General features: G+C 38.0%; 1 protein-coding gene across 2 annotated transcripts; it reads right to left on the reverse strand.

The window, feature by feature from the left end:
- Positions 1-3785: 3785 nt before the first annotated feature.
- LOC111867288 (protein lifeguard 2) lies at positions 3786-19098 on the reverse strand. Of its 2 annotated transcripts, none has more exons than XM_023857007.2 (9): positions 18882-19098; positions 16018-16191; positions 14244-14455; positions 12955-13008; positions 10787-10877; positions 9978-10103; positions 8013-8162; positions 5929-6090; positions 3786-4623 (listed from the first exon to the last, which is right to left on the reverse strand). In XM_023857007.2, the coding sequence occupies exons 2-8, from the start codon at positions 16189-16191 to the stop codon at positions 5941-5943; spliced, it is 957 nt and encodes a 318-aa protein (XP_023712775.1). In that variant the 5' UTR covers positions 18882-19098; the 3' UTR covers positions 3786-4623; positions 5929-5940. The 2 variants fall into 2 exon arrangements, with proteins under 2 accessions (XP_023712775.1, XP_023712774.1); XM_023857006.2 differs by having other exon boundaries at positions 18693-19096.
- Between the last annotated feature and the right edge of the window lie 238 nt (positions 19099-19336).

The raw sequence follows: 19336 nt of genomic DNA on the forward strand, positions 1-19336 counted from the left end.
AAAAAGGACTATGACTGTCTACATTGCAAGTGTGTAATGCCACTTCACAAAGGGGAATGTTTCCAGAAATATCACACTCTCAAGCACTTCTAGGAGCATTGGTAAATGTTCTCCAAAAATTTTAGTTCATAAAATTAATTAGGACATTTTATATTAATTTTTAAAGTGAACAGTGCACAAGTTAGGGTAGTAGGTATAAAAATGCCGGTCCCCAGGATGATTTAAATATTTAAATCGCCGGTCCACAAAGTGTTAAAATTCATGAACAAAATCTGCATTATCAACATGAACTTTTCATTGGGCAAAAGATCCATAATACTCATTCTACTGGGTGCCAGGAGGTTTCATTACCTCCTCATAAAACAAGAATCTACCACCTTGACACAAAAAATAAACTGACTACACATTAACCATCTGAATTTGGTGTTTTCATTGCCTCAGTACCATACACAAGGTCAAGACATGAAGACCTTTCTGCTTCCTGCTATAAGACAAAGTGATTATGAATTCAAAGAACCAAGATAACCTCATATGATTCCATGTGACTGATAGTACAGTTCAATCAAAATAAATAACTAACTGCCTAGTATGAGTTTGGGTCACAGTTTGTGGCTATAGCATCTTTTGTGACAGACAATATCATAAATTATAAATTATTCAGATTCAGAGGAATTTACTCAAATTTCTGTCACTTAGAATTTCTCACAGTATCTTGTTTCAGTGGTAGCAGTAGCAGTAATAGTGAAAACAAAATTTCTTCTTGACCGGAACCAAGTAGGGGTCATAAAAGAACAGTGAGAGTAAGACCTAAATGGCCAAACTCTGATTCTGAATTAGGGTGGAGTCTCGAAATTTAAATACGACACAGGTGAACATTTTCGGAATGTTTCATTGGCGAAATTTTCAAAATTATGCATGATGAAATAAATGCATACACAACACAATATGTAAACAAGAAGGTGCAAGGTGGTCCTTTGGAGAAAAGTCTGCATTTGCACAGTGGAAATCTGTAACATCACAGTAACTAAAAAGTGTTCTGTGCAGTCATCAATCACGTCCATGTTGTTATAAGCCATCTTTGTATGATTACTGGAGCAAAAGACCAATAATGCAAAGCAACTATGCAGCACCAGCTGGTATGTCTTCAACAGATTTCTAGTGATTTTAGCTATGTCACCAGTCCATAATGATGACACACAAGTAGCCAGGGGACAACTGGGCTATGACACCTTACTCAAAATTTGACCCATATTACACAGCCTAACTTCAAAATTACAAGAAGTATATGTGCCTGAGAAAGGACTTACCACTGATTAGGCAATCTGTGCATTTCAAAGGCAAATATTTCTTCAAGTGTTTGTGCAAGACAACTACATAAGCATGGAATCAAGATTCTTCAGTTGTGTGAAGCAAAAACATGGCCATGTACACAACAATGAAATATATGCTGGCACATACCTACTGACAAGAATCATAACACTGAATTTATTGCTGTAGATAGGCTCTGCCAGAAAGTCAAAAACATGGGGGCATTATATGTATATGGGTTAACAGTTTTCTAGCCCCAAACATATAAGACAACAGCTGAGGGCATGAGAGAGAGAAAAATAGTTTACAAAGACAGAACTTCTCGGCTATATAATGGAAAGACACCGCAGACATTCAAGTTCTGAGTATCGCCCATGGCAATGAGATGGCTTAGCACAGACATAAGGGTGACAGAAAACAAAACCTACAGCATTACGGACTACAACAATACAAAATTGACATTGACAACTCAAATCAATGCTTGCATATTACTCATTCTAGAGAAAGTCAGTGTAGCAGTGGAATAAGTTTTCTTCCATCTCTTCAACCTGTGTATAGTCGATGCTCACACACATTGCAAAATAAAAAGAAAACTTAACACTTCACAGACCGGCGATTTAAACATTTAAATCGCTCTGGGGACCGGCATTTTTAAACCTACTACTCTAACTTGTGTACTGTTCACTTTAAAAATCAATATAAAATCTCATAATTAATTTTATGAACTAAAATTTTTGGAGAACACTTACCAATGCTCCTAGAAGTGCCTGAGAATGTGATATTTTTGGAAACATTCCCCTTTGTGAATTGGCATTACACAGAACTTGCACATGTAGACAGTCATACTCCTTTTGCTGTATGGCCCATTAGAAAGATTAGTGCAAAAAATTTTCTCATTTCTGCTGAAGTGACATCCACTCACTTCAACGCCTTATAAATTCTGTCATAATGTTCACGGTGTTGGAGATAGTATCTGTTAGTTTCCTAATATAGCATGTCAAAGAAACTATCTCCAAACAACAGTTCCGCTACTTGAGACACTTGCGTTGGGTCCGATGGAATTTGCTTCACCCCTGGATTTCCAGTAAACTGTCCCAAAGCAGGCGTTTTGTCTACTTTTCCCCATCTGGCTGTCCCCACAATGTTGCTACCCGCACTTTCGTCGGAGCTAGTGTCACTGTCACTTTCACTATCTGTGGCCACAATTTTTTGTTCGCCCCTGCCACACTATCAGATTGTGAGTCGTATCACTAGCAGACTCACAAGGGACGTCATACAGCTCATCGGAGAACAAGTCAGATATTTCTTGTTTTCCGAGAAAACGCTTGGACCTCAACCTCTTCTGACCTTGATCCATTTTGCACTAGTAACTTCCTGCCAGGTGGATGCAGCTGGAAGATGAATAAAGGCATTTTCTTTTGGAGTGGGAAAGGAAAACAGTTGGGTCATAAACAGCAGGGTCATGTTACTGACTACGAAGCAAACATTCAAGAGGTCTATCATGCACCAGTCATGCATCTGCCTGGTGCCAGTGCAAGGTATAGTGTGTTTCAACATAACGTGTCCTAAAATCATAACAATATGCCACCAGTCCACAAAGTGTTAAAACACCTAACTAGAGTAGTTCCACGAGATGGTTACTAATGGCCTACTCAGTGATGCAGGGCAAGACATTCAGAAATGCGCCAGGTGAACTTCTGCTGGAAAACTTACTGAAAGAGACCATTTTCTGCACAGAATTCTGCCAACACAGATAAAAGTGAAAGCCAACCTCAGTGAACTTTTAAAGCATGTACAAAAACTGGCAAGCACCAAACAGGAATCAAGAAGCTTATGACAGTGTACTGCCAGCAGCATGATGTGGCACTCTGTTTAGGACACTGCGTTAAAAATTACCACTCAATAATAAACTACTGGGAGTGACCCTGTCAAGTGAACTTAGTTCATCTGATGAATAGTTGATGACATTTACGATTTATATGTTATTTTATCTTTATTTGGGGGCAATTATTACACTGTGCCAGCCTAAAGATACACAACTCTGGCATCCCCTATCAACTAAGTGTTAGCAGTCTATTTTTTGCAAGGAATGTAAGAAAAGCTTATATTTTTGTTTGACAAACTTTCACATGTTTCCATAAAAACTATAAAAGCTATTCATTTTTTACATCACTCAAAACACTCTAGTGCAGGGGGTTTAATTATTTAAATACCCCAGGCTGGAAGTGTTATTAAAGATGCATTAACTGCAGATGTCCCTTGTTGTAACATGAGAGGTGGGCCGCGCCATAGCTCAAGCGGTTAGTCGCTGGCTTCCCACCGTGACGGCCCGGGTTCGATCCCAGGTCTGGTCAAGTGGGATTTGTGGTGGACAAAGTGACGCTTTGGCAGGTTTTCTCCGAGTACTTCGGTTTCCCATGCCAATCTTCATTCCACCAAATTATCCATCATAATCACCCGGGGCAGGTACAATATGCCAATCAGTGACCGCCATGCCGAGTGGACCCAGTTGGACTCCATGCCCCACTAAGCGAATTAAAAAAAAACATGAGAGGTGTGAATACAATAGTGGAGAACTGGGATGGAAATGGGACAAAATAGCCACAGTTTATTTTATGGTGCTGTCCCAGCATTCAGCTGGTGGGACTGAGGAAAACAAGAAACCTAAGTCAGGAAAACTGCCAGTTCTGGCTCAATTAAGAAACAGAAACATAAAAGTGTGAAATAACTGTGGTAACTGCTACATTATGTCTGGTATTTCTTGTAAGAGAAAAGGAAATCTCATGGAGAAATAACATGTAACATCTGCAGACTATCCTAATATCAAATATTATTACTGATTCTCATATAACAAAATTATTTTATGAACACATTCAGATAGATCCCTTGGTCCATAAAATTGCTTTTAAAATGCACTGATGCAAGGGCATTGTAAGATTTGTAATTTGCAGCTAGAAAGTGAACAAGATCAACTCATGACAAAACCACATGTTAACAGTTCTCCACACTGTCAGCAAGAAAATCATACATAACAGAAGAAGCATGACATTGGGAGAATGCATCAAAGAGGACATTGAGAATGTGTCACTAGAGGTGCCAAGCTGGACTTTGTTCTGAACTATCATACATCCTTCCTGTGAGCAGGCTGAGGTAGACCTTCATGACCTTTGCTGTTACTCCTTCCCAGATTCTGCTGCAGAGATGATCAACATGGCCAGACGGAGAGTGGTTTCGGTGTCTCACTGCTAGTACTGTCATCAATATTCTTTTAAGTAGGTTTGTTGGCTGACCTGGCCATGAGTTGTAGATATCATTCTGGGGAGACATGAGGCACACAATTAGAGAAATGGGAGGTACAGCAGCGAAGTCTAAAGCAAAAACTGAAGTGCTGCAGTGACTGAACTTAATACGTATTTAATATATATAAAGAATTAATTTTACTTTCTTCTGGGATGTAACATTCGTAAATAAATAGGAGTGTTTTGGAAAAATGTGCTAACTCCACCTTCAAGTAAGAAGAGTCCTTGCATCATCATATTCCTCTGAAACACTACGACTTATCTACTAAGCTATTCAGTGTCACATCCCAGACGACAGGAAGCACAGTCGTTATAAAAACCTCAAATCTCAAATACACTGTGAACAGAGAGTGAATAAGTTCATAGGCACATCACCTACAGCTATTTCCACTGGGATAAAAGTAAACTTAAAATACCTTTACTAACCCTGGCATATAATAAAATTACACATTATCAGACTGTAGAGTGATCTGACTTGAAAAAAGAAGAAATGTTATACTGAACTAAAAACTAGTAATAAAAAGGCTCTATTTGGGCCATCCATATTTTAAAACAACAGAGAAGATAAAATGACTTCAACATAAGAATAAAACTGAATAAATTCAATAAACCTGTCTACCCTTATTCCACAGAGAAATGACATGTTACATACAGTACAGTGACCATCTCCAAAAATGTTGCATAACATGTCTTGGAAATGCAGGGTTTGGTGGTCTTTGACATAACACGGATATACATGCAGGATATGTAAAATGATACGAGACACCACTCTCAGTGCAAGCAGGTACCTGATCACCTCACAACAAATGTCCATATATCAGTTAAGTGTGCAAAATTGTCCATTTTGTTTTAATTTCCATACAATTTGGATTCTTAATTTTCTAAAGATAATTATTCAAATATTGAACACCTAAAAATGAATACAAAATCCACAAATTATATTCATGCATACCTGCATCAAGAAAGTACTTTTTGCTCCTCTGCAGTTACAAATTCAAAAGGGGCAGGAAATTCTGTAATTGCTGGAAACATAACCTATAAGGGCAATATAGTTGTGTGAAATATGAAATCCACAGATGACTTCTATATAAAAAAGTAAAAATTGTTTTGAGACAGAAAAGAGTGCAAATTTTCTTACCAGTCATGTCTTATATTAAAGCTACCATCTTTCCATACTATGAAAGATTTTTCCTGACTATGTATAAGATTAGTAACCTTCTAAATTGTCATAATCAAATGCTGAAAGAGGAATACTAAATTCAGGCAAGTTGTTTTGGCTTCGCACACTATTATGGCATATAACACAAAAACTTTTCATCACCTGGGGAGCAAGTTATTTGCAGGAGTTACTCCCAAGTGACAGAAAGATCAGGTACAAGTTGATGATGTCTATGTACAGCTGAAGAGCACCATAGATGTGTTCCTCCGCAGACAACTCCACCTTGCGGCCCCCCATGATCTGCTGAGTATCATATACTAGGTACTGCAAAACAAAATATTAACACAAATACACAAAGAGTCCAGCTGCACGTGCCACAGTATGCTACCTCACAGGGAAGTCAATTTCAAATTCCAAATTATCATGTGATAATGAATTATTGAGAGTGACCCTATCAAGTGAACTTCATTTGAAGAAAAGCTGATTGCATTTAAAATGTACACATTTTAACTTTATTTGTGGGCATTTATTCTGTTGTACCAGCCTACAGATATAAAACCATGGTGTTCTAAAAAAAGCAATGACATTAATTTGGTACAAAATCGTTTATCCAATTATTCCTCTAAATAGACACTGTTCCCTTCAAAATAACATCCCTCTGAGGCAACACACTTGGCCCAGCAAATTTTCCGTGCCTCATAGCAGGACTGTAAGTCAGCTTCTGTTAGGGTCTTGATGGCGTCAGTTACATACTTCTGAATGCTGTCAAGTGTTTGAAAATGATAGCCCTTAACAATCGATTTTAATTTTGGGAAAAAGTAAAATCACAAGGTGACACATCTGGAGAATAAGGAACCTGGAGAAGCATAGGAATGCACTTATCGCCAGAAATTCATGAACTGACAATGTTGTGTGTGCAGGTGCGTTATCGTGATGAAGCTCGAAGGAACCAATAGTCTAAAATTTCCATTTGAACTTATATCACCCTTCTCTTGTGTGGTCCAGCACTTTGACAAAATATTTGTGATTCACTATGACACTGGGTGGCATAAATTCCTTAGGAAGTATCCCGTAAGAATTGAAAAAAAAAATAATGACTCTTGTCTTCATTTTTTATTTGCTCATGTGAGCTTTCTTCTGTCTTGGAGACTATGGCTTGTGCCATGCCTCACTCTACCTCTTGGCTTCAGGATCATATTCAAAACACCAACTTGATGATTACATAGAAATCAAACATATACACTTATATCTATATATTTATTAGGAGTAATCAGAAAGCAACTAAATGTACTTAACCCAAAATGCTTTCACTTTTTATGTGCAAGAGACAAAGCACTGTATTTTTATCAATACAAAAATTATGGTTAAGAGAGTTAACAAACAACTATTTCTCTTGGCCATACTGATTCATTTACAAAATTATTAACTAAAATATTATATGGTTCAATAATATGGTATGAAAGGTAGTGTGGATGCAGGTTGTGCTTTTTCATTTGATGTAGTACTTTCAAAAAACCGACCACTTCACAAAACCATCTCATTCAGTAACACGATATGACTCCTCCTTGAAAGATTAAAATAAACTGGATTTAATGGCTTACCCTTCAAGCTACTTGGTCTACTTAACGTTCAGATGACCAAACACGACATCTAAATGATCAATGATGATCCAACATTTGTTCTGACTATAATTCAGTAGTCCAGTTTACTAAATAGCATCTACAGTGCATGCAGGAGTAGCAAAATGTGTACAGACACCGCTAATTATATGCATTTCCATAATGTGTGCCTTTTTGCCTCTCCATTTTTGGGCAAGGCCAAGGTTTCATCAAATGAGCAAGTGAAAAACATTTGTGTGCGCTGCTTCAGTAGCCTCTACAGGTGTCTCCTCGAACTGATAATATACAAGTCAGAGTATGCAGTACAAATTACATGATTTCTTACATTCTTAACTGTATAAACCAAAAAGGTGAGACTAAAAGTTGCAAATAATATACATATTTCTTTTCCTCAAAATCTCTTGTCTAAAAGTATGGCGTGTAAATTATACAGAGGCATAAATTATGCAAATAAATACAGTAATTACAAATCAGAACAGGAGATGCCAGATAGAATGAAGCGGAAAAGAAAAAAGAAAACAATGCCACACCCATAAAACAGGCAGAGTGAGGAGGCCAGCAAGAGAAATTATAGGAGAAGAAAATGAAAGAGGAAGACAATACAAAGAAACTCAATCTTTAACTCACCATAGCAAACACCAAAGCGAGCAGCCCGGCATACACCACCGTCATGATTCGGTTGCCAGTGGTGAGTGCTATCACTGCAGCCAGAATCCCAAACAGCAAAACCACTAGCAGAAACACAAACAGGTATATTCCTGCTCCAGTGATATCCCACTGAAATACAAGAGCAATGGTAAACAGAAATGTTGCCTCAGGTTCTCTTCTGCAAATCTTAACACACACACACACAAATAAATAAATAAAAGCAGCAGCAGCATGAAAGGGCTGGAATGAATAGCCTAAATGTACTACTATTGTGTTTCTGGACATTATCCACTGTCCTGTTTTTATTTAAAACTAGGGACTAGCTCTATCAATTGGGCCCCACTGAGCAGGTTCCACCTGAAGACAGAGACAGAATCCAGCATCCGATACACTGTGGTTTAAATAAAAACAGGACGATGGATAATGTCCAGAAACATACTAGTTGTATTAATATACCACTGTCACAAAATTTCATATCTTATCTAAATAATGTACTTGTATTTGAGAATAACTTATAACTTGAAAATGTGAATACCACAAAGAATGAAGCTGACAGAATGTCATATAATTAAAATTTGTAATATTATGTAATGTCATAATATAACCACACATCATGAAATCTGTCCATATAAGAAGGCTTTGTTTACTGCATTCGTCATACAGTGTCAGATAGAAAGATGCCTGTAAAACGATGAATCACTACACCTAGGGACGGATACAATGTTCTTTGCTTGCTGTTATATTTACCTGCTGTGACTTATTCATGCCATTCATTCTAGCAGGCTCATTCTTAGACCAAAATTATAGAATTTCAGTCACAACCTGCCCATATGATCATTCTGTCCAAAAGCCATTTACATTTGTTCAAGATCTTGTCAGCTCTGAGACAGCAATATCTAAACGAGTCACAAGATGAAAATAAAATTCCTCTCAGATGTCTATGGCTGATGGGTGGGGGGACAACAGTGTAAGGATGGGTGGTAGTTCACATCAGAAGTTTTTAATATGAACACTGATCCACAGGTTCCATTCCACTAATGGGAAAGTCAAAATAAATATAACTAAATAAAAAGCTTTTCCAGGTAACTGTGGCTGAGAAGGAAATGACAATGAGGGAGTGAGTCCGACAACTGACATGGCCGGCTATACGAGTATTTACAATATCTATGTACATTTCAGAAAAAACAGGCAAAATGCAACATAAATGATGGCAAGCGCACATGCAACACTGAAGTGCAATCTGAAGAACAGAAGGGGTGGTAACACATTTTACATAAACTTCATCTACTTTCCAGATTTATTTGTTCATCAGCAAACATGAGCCAGAAACAGTTACAGAACTGTGAGACAAAATCATAAAGGCATGCTGGAGGGTCCTCACAGCAAGATGCTAGGCTGAGAGGTGACCTGAAAGGAATGTTTCAAAAGAGAACTGAGACATACTGAGAATGCATAAACCTCCAACAGAAGGAAACTTCTGAGTTACACTTGGGAAAACTCACATTCCTGTCACTATTTAAAAACACAGCCAGCACACATGATACAAAACAAAGGTGACTGAAAAAGAAGAAGAGGGAAGGAAAAAGAATTATTTTTGCTTGTTGGATCCAACTTTACTGAACAGTTACATCATCAAACATTATCATCATGTGGGTATCACTCCTGTGTCATATCCAGAAGGTCTTGCATTCAAGTCTTGACTAAGAGACAGGCTCTCATCAGACTTTTTCAGTTGTTACTGATATTCACTGCACTGGAATATTTTAACTGAATTCCAGATTTCACTGTACTGATACCTGTTGTACAAACAATTTCTTGTGATTTACTTAATTAGTTACACAAAATGAAGCACCGATATGTCAGAATAGCACAAAAATAGCTCAGTCTTGAGAACTGAGAAGAGAAAAATAACTTAAGAATACAACTTAGAGCTCATGCACTTGCCTTAGTCTGTACAGAAAATAAGGATATGCCGAGACACACAACAGTCACAAGCCCAACTGTCATAATCACGATGTATGTGTCGTGGAAAGCTGAAATTGTAGCAGCCCAATATGACATGGACAGAGTCTAGAACAAATAATATACACCTATTACAAACATCATATAATGACTAAAATTATGACAAAATCTTCACTGTTAAACAGTGAACTGGCACTTCTAGTGGCATCATGCCACATGATGAATGGTTATTCATACAACTATTCACAGAAAAAAATTTCTTTTGCAACTACCTCCAGATTACCAGTTTCATGGCGATGAGATAAATTAAGTGTAAACAAACTACCTTCTCTGAAGGTTCCATTGCATATTCTTCACCACAGGCAGAAATATCCATGGCCAAACAGCTATGACTTCTCATAAATTAACAATGTCTTCTATGTGGTAAACATGGAAATACACAAGTTTAAAGCAGACTTTATCGATAGCTCTGTGATACAGGTAAACACCACTGCAGTTCCATCAGACGAAACAAATTCCACAGTTCAGTCTTTCACAAAACATAAATAAGAATAAAAATCTTGCTCCAAGGCTGGTATTCCACCCCAGAACTTTTCCAAGCAACCACATGTACAAATGATGCATAAAAATAGGTAATTACTGCTCTGTTAAGTATTAATTTACAGCCTCTGTTAGGTTCCCTTTTAGGACAGAAGGTTAAAAAGTACGAAAACATCCAACATTTTTCCACAACTTCCTATTACTAATACTATACAACAGTGTCGACAGGAAAGTCATGGGTTAATACTTACAAATATTGTAAGCACGATGATGTTGCAGGGCCAGGAGCGGCGGACATTTGAGCAGCACACCAAAATGATATATGTGACCACAAACGTAACGCTATAACAAACAAGAAACTCAGCCTTTAGGACTGCAAGGACCTTTGTTCATCACTGTAGGCCACTACGGTTTTTGCATTGCTACTGATGGTTCATAAAATTATTTTGTCCAGAGAGCATGCAGCACATCAATAATTCAACATATAAATGTCCTGCTGTCTGATACGTAAGATTTCTTCTCTTTCTTGACTAGGCTACCATACAGTCTGCATGCTGAAGTGGTTGTTAGGTACCACACTATAGTATCCTCCAAAAAAACATCATCTTAGTGACTTCCTGCAATGATATTTCATGTTTTTTCAATGCCATAACATTTGCGGAGATGTGAAACGAAGGCCTTTAACTTTCATAAAAGTATGTGAAACTAACTAAAGTGATGAGGAACATATTTTGGCAAAAGTATGACAAATTCACATACAACTGCAAAACATTACATAATAATATTCATACTTCGTATTCAACACCTAATTTTATTATAGAACAATGAAGGAAAGACAGAAAAGATGGGAAAGATGATTGGAAGGAAGGATAGGACATCCTGCACGCATTACAACTAATGAAAACCTATACAAAAATTTGATGAGAAAACTTCAATGGAAGTGACATCACAACCAAACTAGGCACAGATGAGAGAATAATATTAATATGGATCTCAGAGAAAGAGAGAGCAAAAGCATCAATTACAATTACGTGGCTCAGGAAACATCCAATGACTTGGTTTTACAAATATAGTGATAAGCTATTGGGTGTAAGTAAAACAGAAAATTTCTTGCCAAGCTATGTAGCTACTTTTAAGAAAAAGCACGTGGAGTGAATTTGTTTGATACAACAAGAGACTGTCAGTTTTACATACACAGGCAAGGCTGCAATTTCTATTCCTAAATGACACTGGCAACACTGTAACTGCCTGGAATGTATATGCTCTGAATAAACTTTAAAAGGAATGTCTTATGCCACTTGTGAATTACAACCAAACTGTACAAGACAGTCATTCTATCTTGCACATTTTCAGACAGAAAAGAAAGGTTTCAACAGAAGTGATAAACAGAAAGTTGAATTTTCAGAAATATATAAGATCACATCTCTAAATACTCAGCTACCTGCATATGGAGAGCCTGGCCTTGAATCCTGACATTAACATTCACAACTTAAAATGTATACTAGATAGTCACGTTCTGTTACAAGGCGTACCCACAAAATAAGTTCCGTTTGCAAATATTGCTGCTGCAGTGCTGTGATCACTATGGTGCACATGCCTGCAGAGTTTGTTGTTCCTTTTGGATGGCACAGACACCATTTGCAGACAATTGAACCATGTTTACGCAGCGTCCTGTATGTTTACAATGTTCAAGAAAATCAAGAAGCCACATGTGAAATGCAGTCTTTAATCCATTTCTTGAATGCAAGAAACGTGAAAACAGCTAACATTCATCATCAACTTTGTGAGGTGTAAAGGAAAAATTCAAATACACCATTTCAACTTGCAAGATCATGTGCAGTGTTTTGGGACAGAAAAAGCGTTCTGATTGTGGAATTCTTGCCTCAATGCTCAACAATTAACGCAGGTGTCTACTACAACTCACTCAAGAAACTGCATCATGTGATTCAGAACAAGTGACATGACATGCTTAGTCAGGGTGTTGTAAGGCTTCATGAAAGGCTCGCCCACACACTGTTGCCACAATGCAAGATTTCATTGTGACATTTGGCTGGGAACAATTTGATTATCACCCCTACAGCCCAGACTTACAGCCAAGTGATTTTCATGTGTTCCTGCATCCGAAAACCTTCCTTGGTGGCCCACGGTTCCACGACAACAACAAGGTCAAAGAAGCTGTTAACACGTGGTTCACATCACAGGCAGCATCATTCTACAATGCAGGGATACAAAAACTAGTGCCCCACTATGACACGTGCCTTAACAATGGTGGAAACTATGTTGAAAAGTAATGTACAGTATGTACATCAAACAGCAATATAAATGGCTTGTAAATAATTCTTGCTTTTTCATTAGTCCATCGGAACTTACTTTCTGGATAACCTATGTACATGGCTTCTTTGAGTACAGTGCAACTTACTATGCAGTGATGAGGATGATACTATTGCGCCGTACAAAGTCCCGAGTTGCATCACTGAAAAATAGCAAAACACATATTTGACCACACACGTTACTTTCTTTAATTTTTGTTTCAACAATGTGTCAGAAAATCATGGGACACAAGCTGAATTTTGTATACACTGTAGTGCAATGTTTCTTTCAGCACGGAAAGAACATTAATTTCTGAAATTCAGACATATTTTGAAACACCAAGTATAGTCAGTTTGTACATACACAATATAGCAAAGCAGAGAGAAAAGATTCTCACAAAAATTCACATAAGTAGCTTAGCTCAGTCTGCAGTCTGAATGGCTAGAACATAGGCCTGAACAGCGTCATTTTCTGTTTACCATATGTCCATGATGACTTAGGTTGAAGCTTGTAAAATTTTATCATGCTTTTATAAACAAGCTCCTGGTGCTCAAGTCATGGCAGCATAATCATTAAATTTGGTTTGGAAAAAATGTCACTGCTGAAATGTAACTTTCAAGTTATCAAGGCTAATCACTGTCAGTAAGAATATTCATCACATCTGGGAACAACAGATTGGGATTTCATTGTTTTTAATATAACTTAATTTAATTTAATTTATTGACACTTCAAGTAATCCATACAGGTGATAAGTCACGACAGATACAGAAGTAGTCCATTATTAAAAACGAGTACAATAGTAGCAGTTATAACACACAACCTTGCCAATAAATAACACTATGTAATCAAGGACACTATTTGTGTGAATCACAATATTTCATATAATACACTAAAACATACTTAAACAAAAATAATATAGAAAGGAATAACACAGCTGTAAATAGGTAATATAAAAAACAATTACACTCTGTATGATCCATCATTATGCTGACCATTCAAGGTATTCTTTTACTGAATAAAAGGATTCCTTTAAGAAAAAGTTTTTAGTAACTAATTTGAATTTTTAACATCATATAACAGTTTCACCTTGTTATAGCATTTGACATTCTATGAACATGGTAACTGTTCATCATAGAAATGATGACTGTATCTTGTTCTGTTCCTTTGAAAGAAGCACTGTACCAACCCAGTTATCATGCAAAATATCACCTGCACTGTCTCTATGGTAAGCTAATCTGTTATAAGATATGTATGTCAAGCCAAGACTGACTGAAGAAAAGATCTGTGAAACAGAGACAGAAGGCTGACAGAAAAATTACATGCCATTATTTCATCTGAGGCCTTGACAAAGATGCCAATGACCACAATGTACACTCAAGTTAGCAATTCACCACTTACTGAAACATGAACCAGGTGATGAAGACGAGTGTGGTGAGAAGCTGCAACATGAGTATAGTGTACACCTTGCGCACAAACACAGCTCGAATTGCTTTGTTGCCAAATGATGCTCCAAAAATATGATTATCTTCAGTGACATCAGGTCCCCCTGGTTGGTTCACAACATACACCACATTACCTGCCCCCACATCACGAAGAGTTGCTGGCATTGCCTGCGTACAAAACATAACATATGCTACAACTGTTAACATTTAACATGTTCAGAGGCTGAGGGAGAAATTTCAAGAACAATGAAGGCTATAGCATGTCCCCAGCATACTCACTTTCCATAAGAGATACAAAATACATTACAAACAGCAAAGACATGTAAAAAAGCTGGCATCTACTTTTGAAGAATACATGTGATTTTGGGAAAAGTTAACCAGTACAACCATTGATGGATCACCTAATTGGTCTTACAAAAAATTAAAGATTCAGTAAATAAAAAATCCTCATGAGTGACAGTCACTATGCTACAGGCTGGAAGGGCGTGGTTTCAATTCCCAATGAGGTCACTGGATTTTTCAACTGATCTAACCCTTCCAACCGCACTATGGCCCTGGGGTCAACTCAGCCTCTAACAGAAATAAGTACCAGGAATCTTCCTGGGGGACAAAGGGAGGCCAGAGCATAAGGCTGACAACCTTACTGCCATCTGTGAGCCGAATGTCTATAAAATGCGGGATCCTCAACGTCTCACAACCCTATGGGCCTCCACAGCCTATTACAGGGATAGCTTTACCCTCTTTTTGCCATTGGTTATTACACTACATAATTCACTGGATGTACTATGCAGTAACTGTTCTGAAGATTAAATCATGTTCCAAGCACTGCAGTAAAACTTGGGCATTTCACGAAAATAGAACACTTCAACTTCAGACGGTTCATATTCTTGTTAACTTCAGTAGTCCTAAAAAGAGTATGGTACTAGAACTAGTGTTTTTGAAATGGATGATAAAAATTACACATTCTTACAACTGAAAGACAAAACCTACAAAACTAACCCTGCATTCCCCTTTGAAATTACTGAACATCTAAATAACTGAAATTTCTAAATGTGATTCTTCTGAGGAACTGCAACCTTATTTATAAGTCATATATGCTAACACACACTTTCCAAACAAGAAAAGGAAAATAAATGTATACAATTCTCTATTCTACAAGGCACTTAAGCCACTTCAACTGTGGCTGATAAGAAATGTGGCAATCCTATCAAGGAGCATGAACAATTCTGTAGTTCATTTCAAGTTTCCAAGAAAAAAATGAAATTCTAACTGTTGAATTTTCCTTTACTGTTTGATATTCAACAAGCTGCTGGCAACCTCCAGCTAAAATTCGGCGACCTTCACAAGGAGGAGAAAAAGAGAAGTTAACTCTGTTAGGTATGCCAGTATTTTGAAGTGTTGAGTGATTTAAAATACATTAAACTTCAGGGCTCTGGATGGAAAATGTTGAAAAAAAATTCTGTCAGCAAATACAAGGAGCACCCTTTGTCATATTAATTGGTAAGAATGATGAATGATTATATTCTGGATAAGATACTGTATGCTATTATATTTTTAATATATTATATCACTTGGTTGTTTAAAAGATTAATTTAAACAACTTTGTTATCACATTGGAATATTTCCTCTTTCTAGAAGAGCAAACCAACTGTAACTGAAAAAATCTGCCCTCCATATAAAATGTCTGTCCACACCTGTCTTAATGGCATAAAACATTCTTGTTCACTTACAAGCGAAGCTGGTGCAACTGGGAAGCCATCCCCAGCTGGCTTCACTGCAGGAACCCACCCTTCCTGTTTATGATATGTTGCCCCTTGTTTCGATGATTCACTTTGCATTGCTTCTTCAAATGATGGAGGTGACATAATTCCTTTGTCATATGAATTTATCTCTGGCTTTGACATCTGAAAGCAACACAAAGAGTCCAAGTGCAAGATATTTCCCTGTATAATAAAAATATTGTGACATGCTATATGACATCCTTTGCTGCGCAACGGCTGCGATGGGAACGCATTCTTCCATGACAACAAATACATGGAAACTGTTGAGTTCCCACTCAATACCAAACAAACTGTTTGAAACAGCAGGAATAATGCATTCCTGAGGTAACAAGCATAGAACACGTTAAATCAAATCATGGGAAGTGCTCTCTATTGTGTCTGAGCGCAGGATTTAACAGTCCAATGTCGGCCAGTTTGTATTCAGTCTGTACTGAGTTTGTATGTGACTTTAGCAGGAAGAGTTCTTCGACAAGGGACAAACACACTTAACCGAGGATAGCGGTGCAAGTAATTATAAGAGTAAAGAAGAAAATTTCGCAAAAGTCATAGGTGACCACATCTACATAGTGCCACATCCCAGAAGACTTCTTTCTTCATAATTGTACTTGCATGTGCAAAAGCAAGTGTCCAATAAATATTCGCTAAATCGGAGACCTGCGTGAATTTACTTCTTGTGTTAAATAGGCAACATATGACAATATTATTATTCTAAAATCATTCTAACAAATCATGCCCACTGTACGCTTGCTTCATATACTATGAATGCATATAAATGGTAGAAAGATGATAAAGCACCTTTAAGTACTCATATGCACAATGAACATTACCCAAAGGGCATCAGAAGAGTAAATAAGTTTGAAAGGATTCTGACGATGGTATATACTGTACTTCTTTTGGCTTATTTTGGACTTCACCCATCGTCTGGTATGTAAAAGACAAAAGACCACGACGTTTCGGAGACTGGATCTGTCTCCGTCTTCCGGTGGATAGGGAAGGATAAACCTACTCAGTTGGGCCCGTTAGAAAGAGCTAGTCTCAATCACTGNGTTAATTACTAAAAATAGTACAACTAAAATTATCTAATTGTATCATACATTCTGCAAAAGTGATTGTGGGTGTTTTGGTGTGGTGGTATGTACTTCAGTAACAAGTACTTTGTTAATGTATAAGATAATAACAAAATTAAAATCATTGGACTAAAGATCTACGGAACAGTAATTGAGAAGGTTCCTTGTTTCAAATTTGGGTACTGTCCTTCATGACTTTTCTGAACATACTATGAATGATTCTTCTTTTTCCTTTATCCCTGTCAAGAAGCAAACTAATAACACCTTCAAACCTTTATTGCTCAATTCAAATGTAAAACTTTCCTGACATTCACATTCTGAATTCTACATCCTGTTGCACTCGCTCAATAACCACTGCATCAAATGCTGCATGGTTTCACATAAGAACTGAAACCATACCTTAACATGAAAAGTTCTACCTTCAGGGACATAAACACATGTAGTCCAGTGAAAGTCAACCAATAATCTGGATTCAGTTACTTTCCTGCCCTATTATACATCAGCCTCCAACTGTATTAACAGGGTGTTGTCCCTGCATATCACCAAGTTTGGTAGGCTTTCACTAAAATAAATAGGAAAACCTACAGCTGATGACACTCAAGGTATACAACATCTCTTGCAAGTGTGGTCAGGTCCACATGGGACAGACAGGCCATTCAATTCGACCCCACTAACATATCTTGCTAGATAATGCAGACAAGTCAGCCATGATGGACCACAGCATCAACTCGGGACACCAGCATCTTTACCACCAAACCAATTATATGGACATTAACAAGGATGTGACAGAGAAAAACTACATACCATGAATGTGAACAGGGAGGATGGCTTCTGCCTAAGCAAATCAAGGAAACCTCTCATCTCCTCCCTGAAAGTTTGCAGGAAATCTACCTTACAGGGCACTCAACATGAGTCCAAATATGCCTGGGCACACAGTCCATATTAGGGCATGAATTCTGCGCTTTCCAGGCACCCATCAACCCTGAGCATTTTTTTCCTTTTCCAACTTCCCATCTACTATATTTTGCTCTTTTTATTACCAACTGTGTGCCTCAACTCATGTACATGACTTCTCTCCCACCCTTCTCATTTCTCTGTCTCCACATGGCTACAGCAACCAATTTTTGGACCCGGGGCAGATGCTCTTCTTTTGTGTCCTTCTGGTTGGCTGTTTCCAAGTAAGATGCAGACTTGGTGGTTTGTAAGTTCCTCCCTAGCCTACACAGATCCTGTGCTTTTCTGCAAGCAGTCTTGAGGTCATTGCAAGACTCCCACAGTCGTGACAAAAAAAATGGTCATGAATCCCATGGGACCCAAAACCAAGAATGGTTGTGCTGGCGAGGACCAGCAGCAATTTTCCCAACCCAACCCGAAAGCGGTTATCTCTACTTGTTGACTTTTACATCCTGGTTTCTCGCTTGGCTTACTCTTAGACCCTGAAAACGGAGAGGTTCCTCCGAAACGTCTCCGTTGTCTCTCACCAGACTACATAGCACTATATCCCAGAAGACATAACTATTCACAGTCAACAGCGTGAAAACTTCAAATTCAACCTACCTTAACTTGGCTTCCAACAGATGGATTAAGGCACGTTTTGACAGTACAATTACTTCTATTCACATTGATTATATATTGTAATGTAAAGATCAGGAAAGCTCTCGACCCCCTCGACGTACTACATTAATAGTACTTATACTGTAAACCGTATCTACGTATATACAAACAGAGTACAGTACTTATTTCCACCTTCCTTTCCTACTACACTTCCTAGAAAATACTGCAAACTACCGCGACCACTGCGACGACTGCGACTACTGCCAACCGCTGCCAGCTATCGTGCCGATCGTGCCCAATCGTGCCTACCGCGCATCGCTCTGCAGACGCAACCTTTTACATTTCTTAAGCTAGAGTGCAGAAGAATGCAGCCATTGAAATGAACGATGCTTCATTACGTTCCCAATAGATGACTCTATGCACCCGCCAAGTTTGAATGAGATTGGTACTAAGAAACCTGATATTCTGAAACTCGGGTTTTGTCGACCGCAGCAAGGACGCCATGTTTTTCAGAGATCGACATATGTCGACAACAGCAGTGTAAGGGTTAATATAACTCCACAGAGAGGGAATTGCTCCTGCTGGTATTAAGGAGTAATCAGCCAGCTTATTTCGCAGGCGCTGCCCCCCCCCCCGACAATCTCTGC

The sequence above is a fragment of the Cryptotermes secundus genome, unplaced genomic scaffold, assembly GCF_002891405.2.
Source record: "Cryptotermes secundus unplaced genomic scaffold, Csec_1.0 scaffold1475, whole genome shotgun sequence".
Taxonomy (NCBI): domain Eukaryota; kingdom Metazoa; phylum Arthropoda; class Insecta; order Blattodea; family Kalotermitidae; genus Cryptotermes; species Cryptotermes secundus.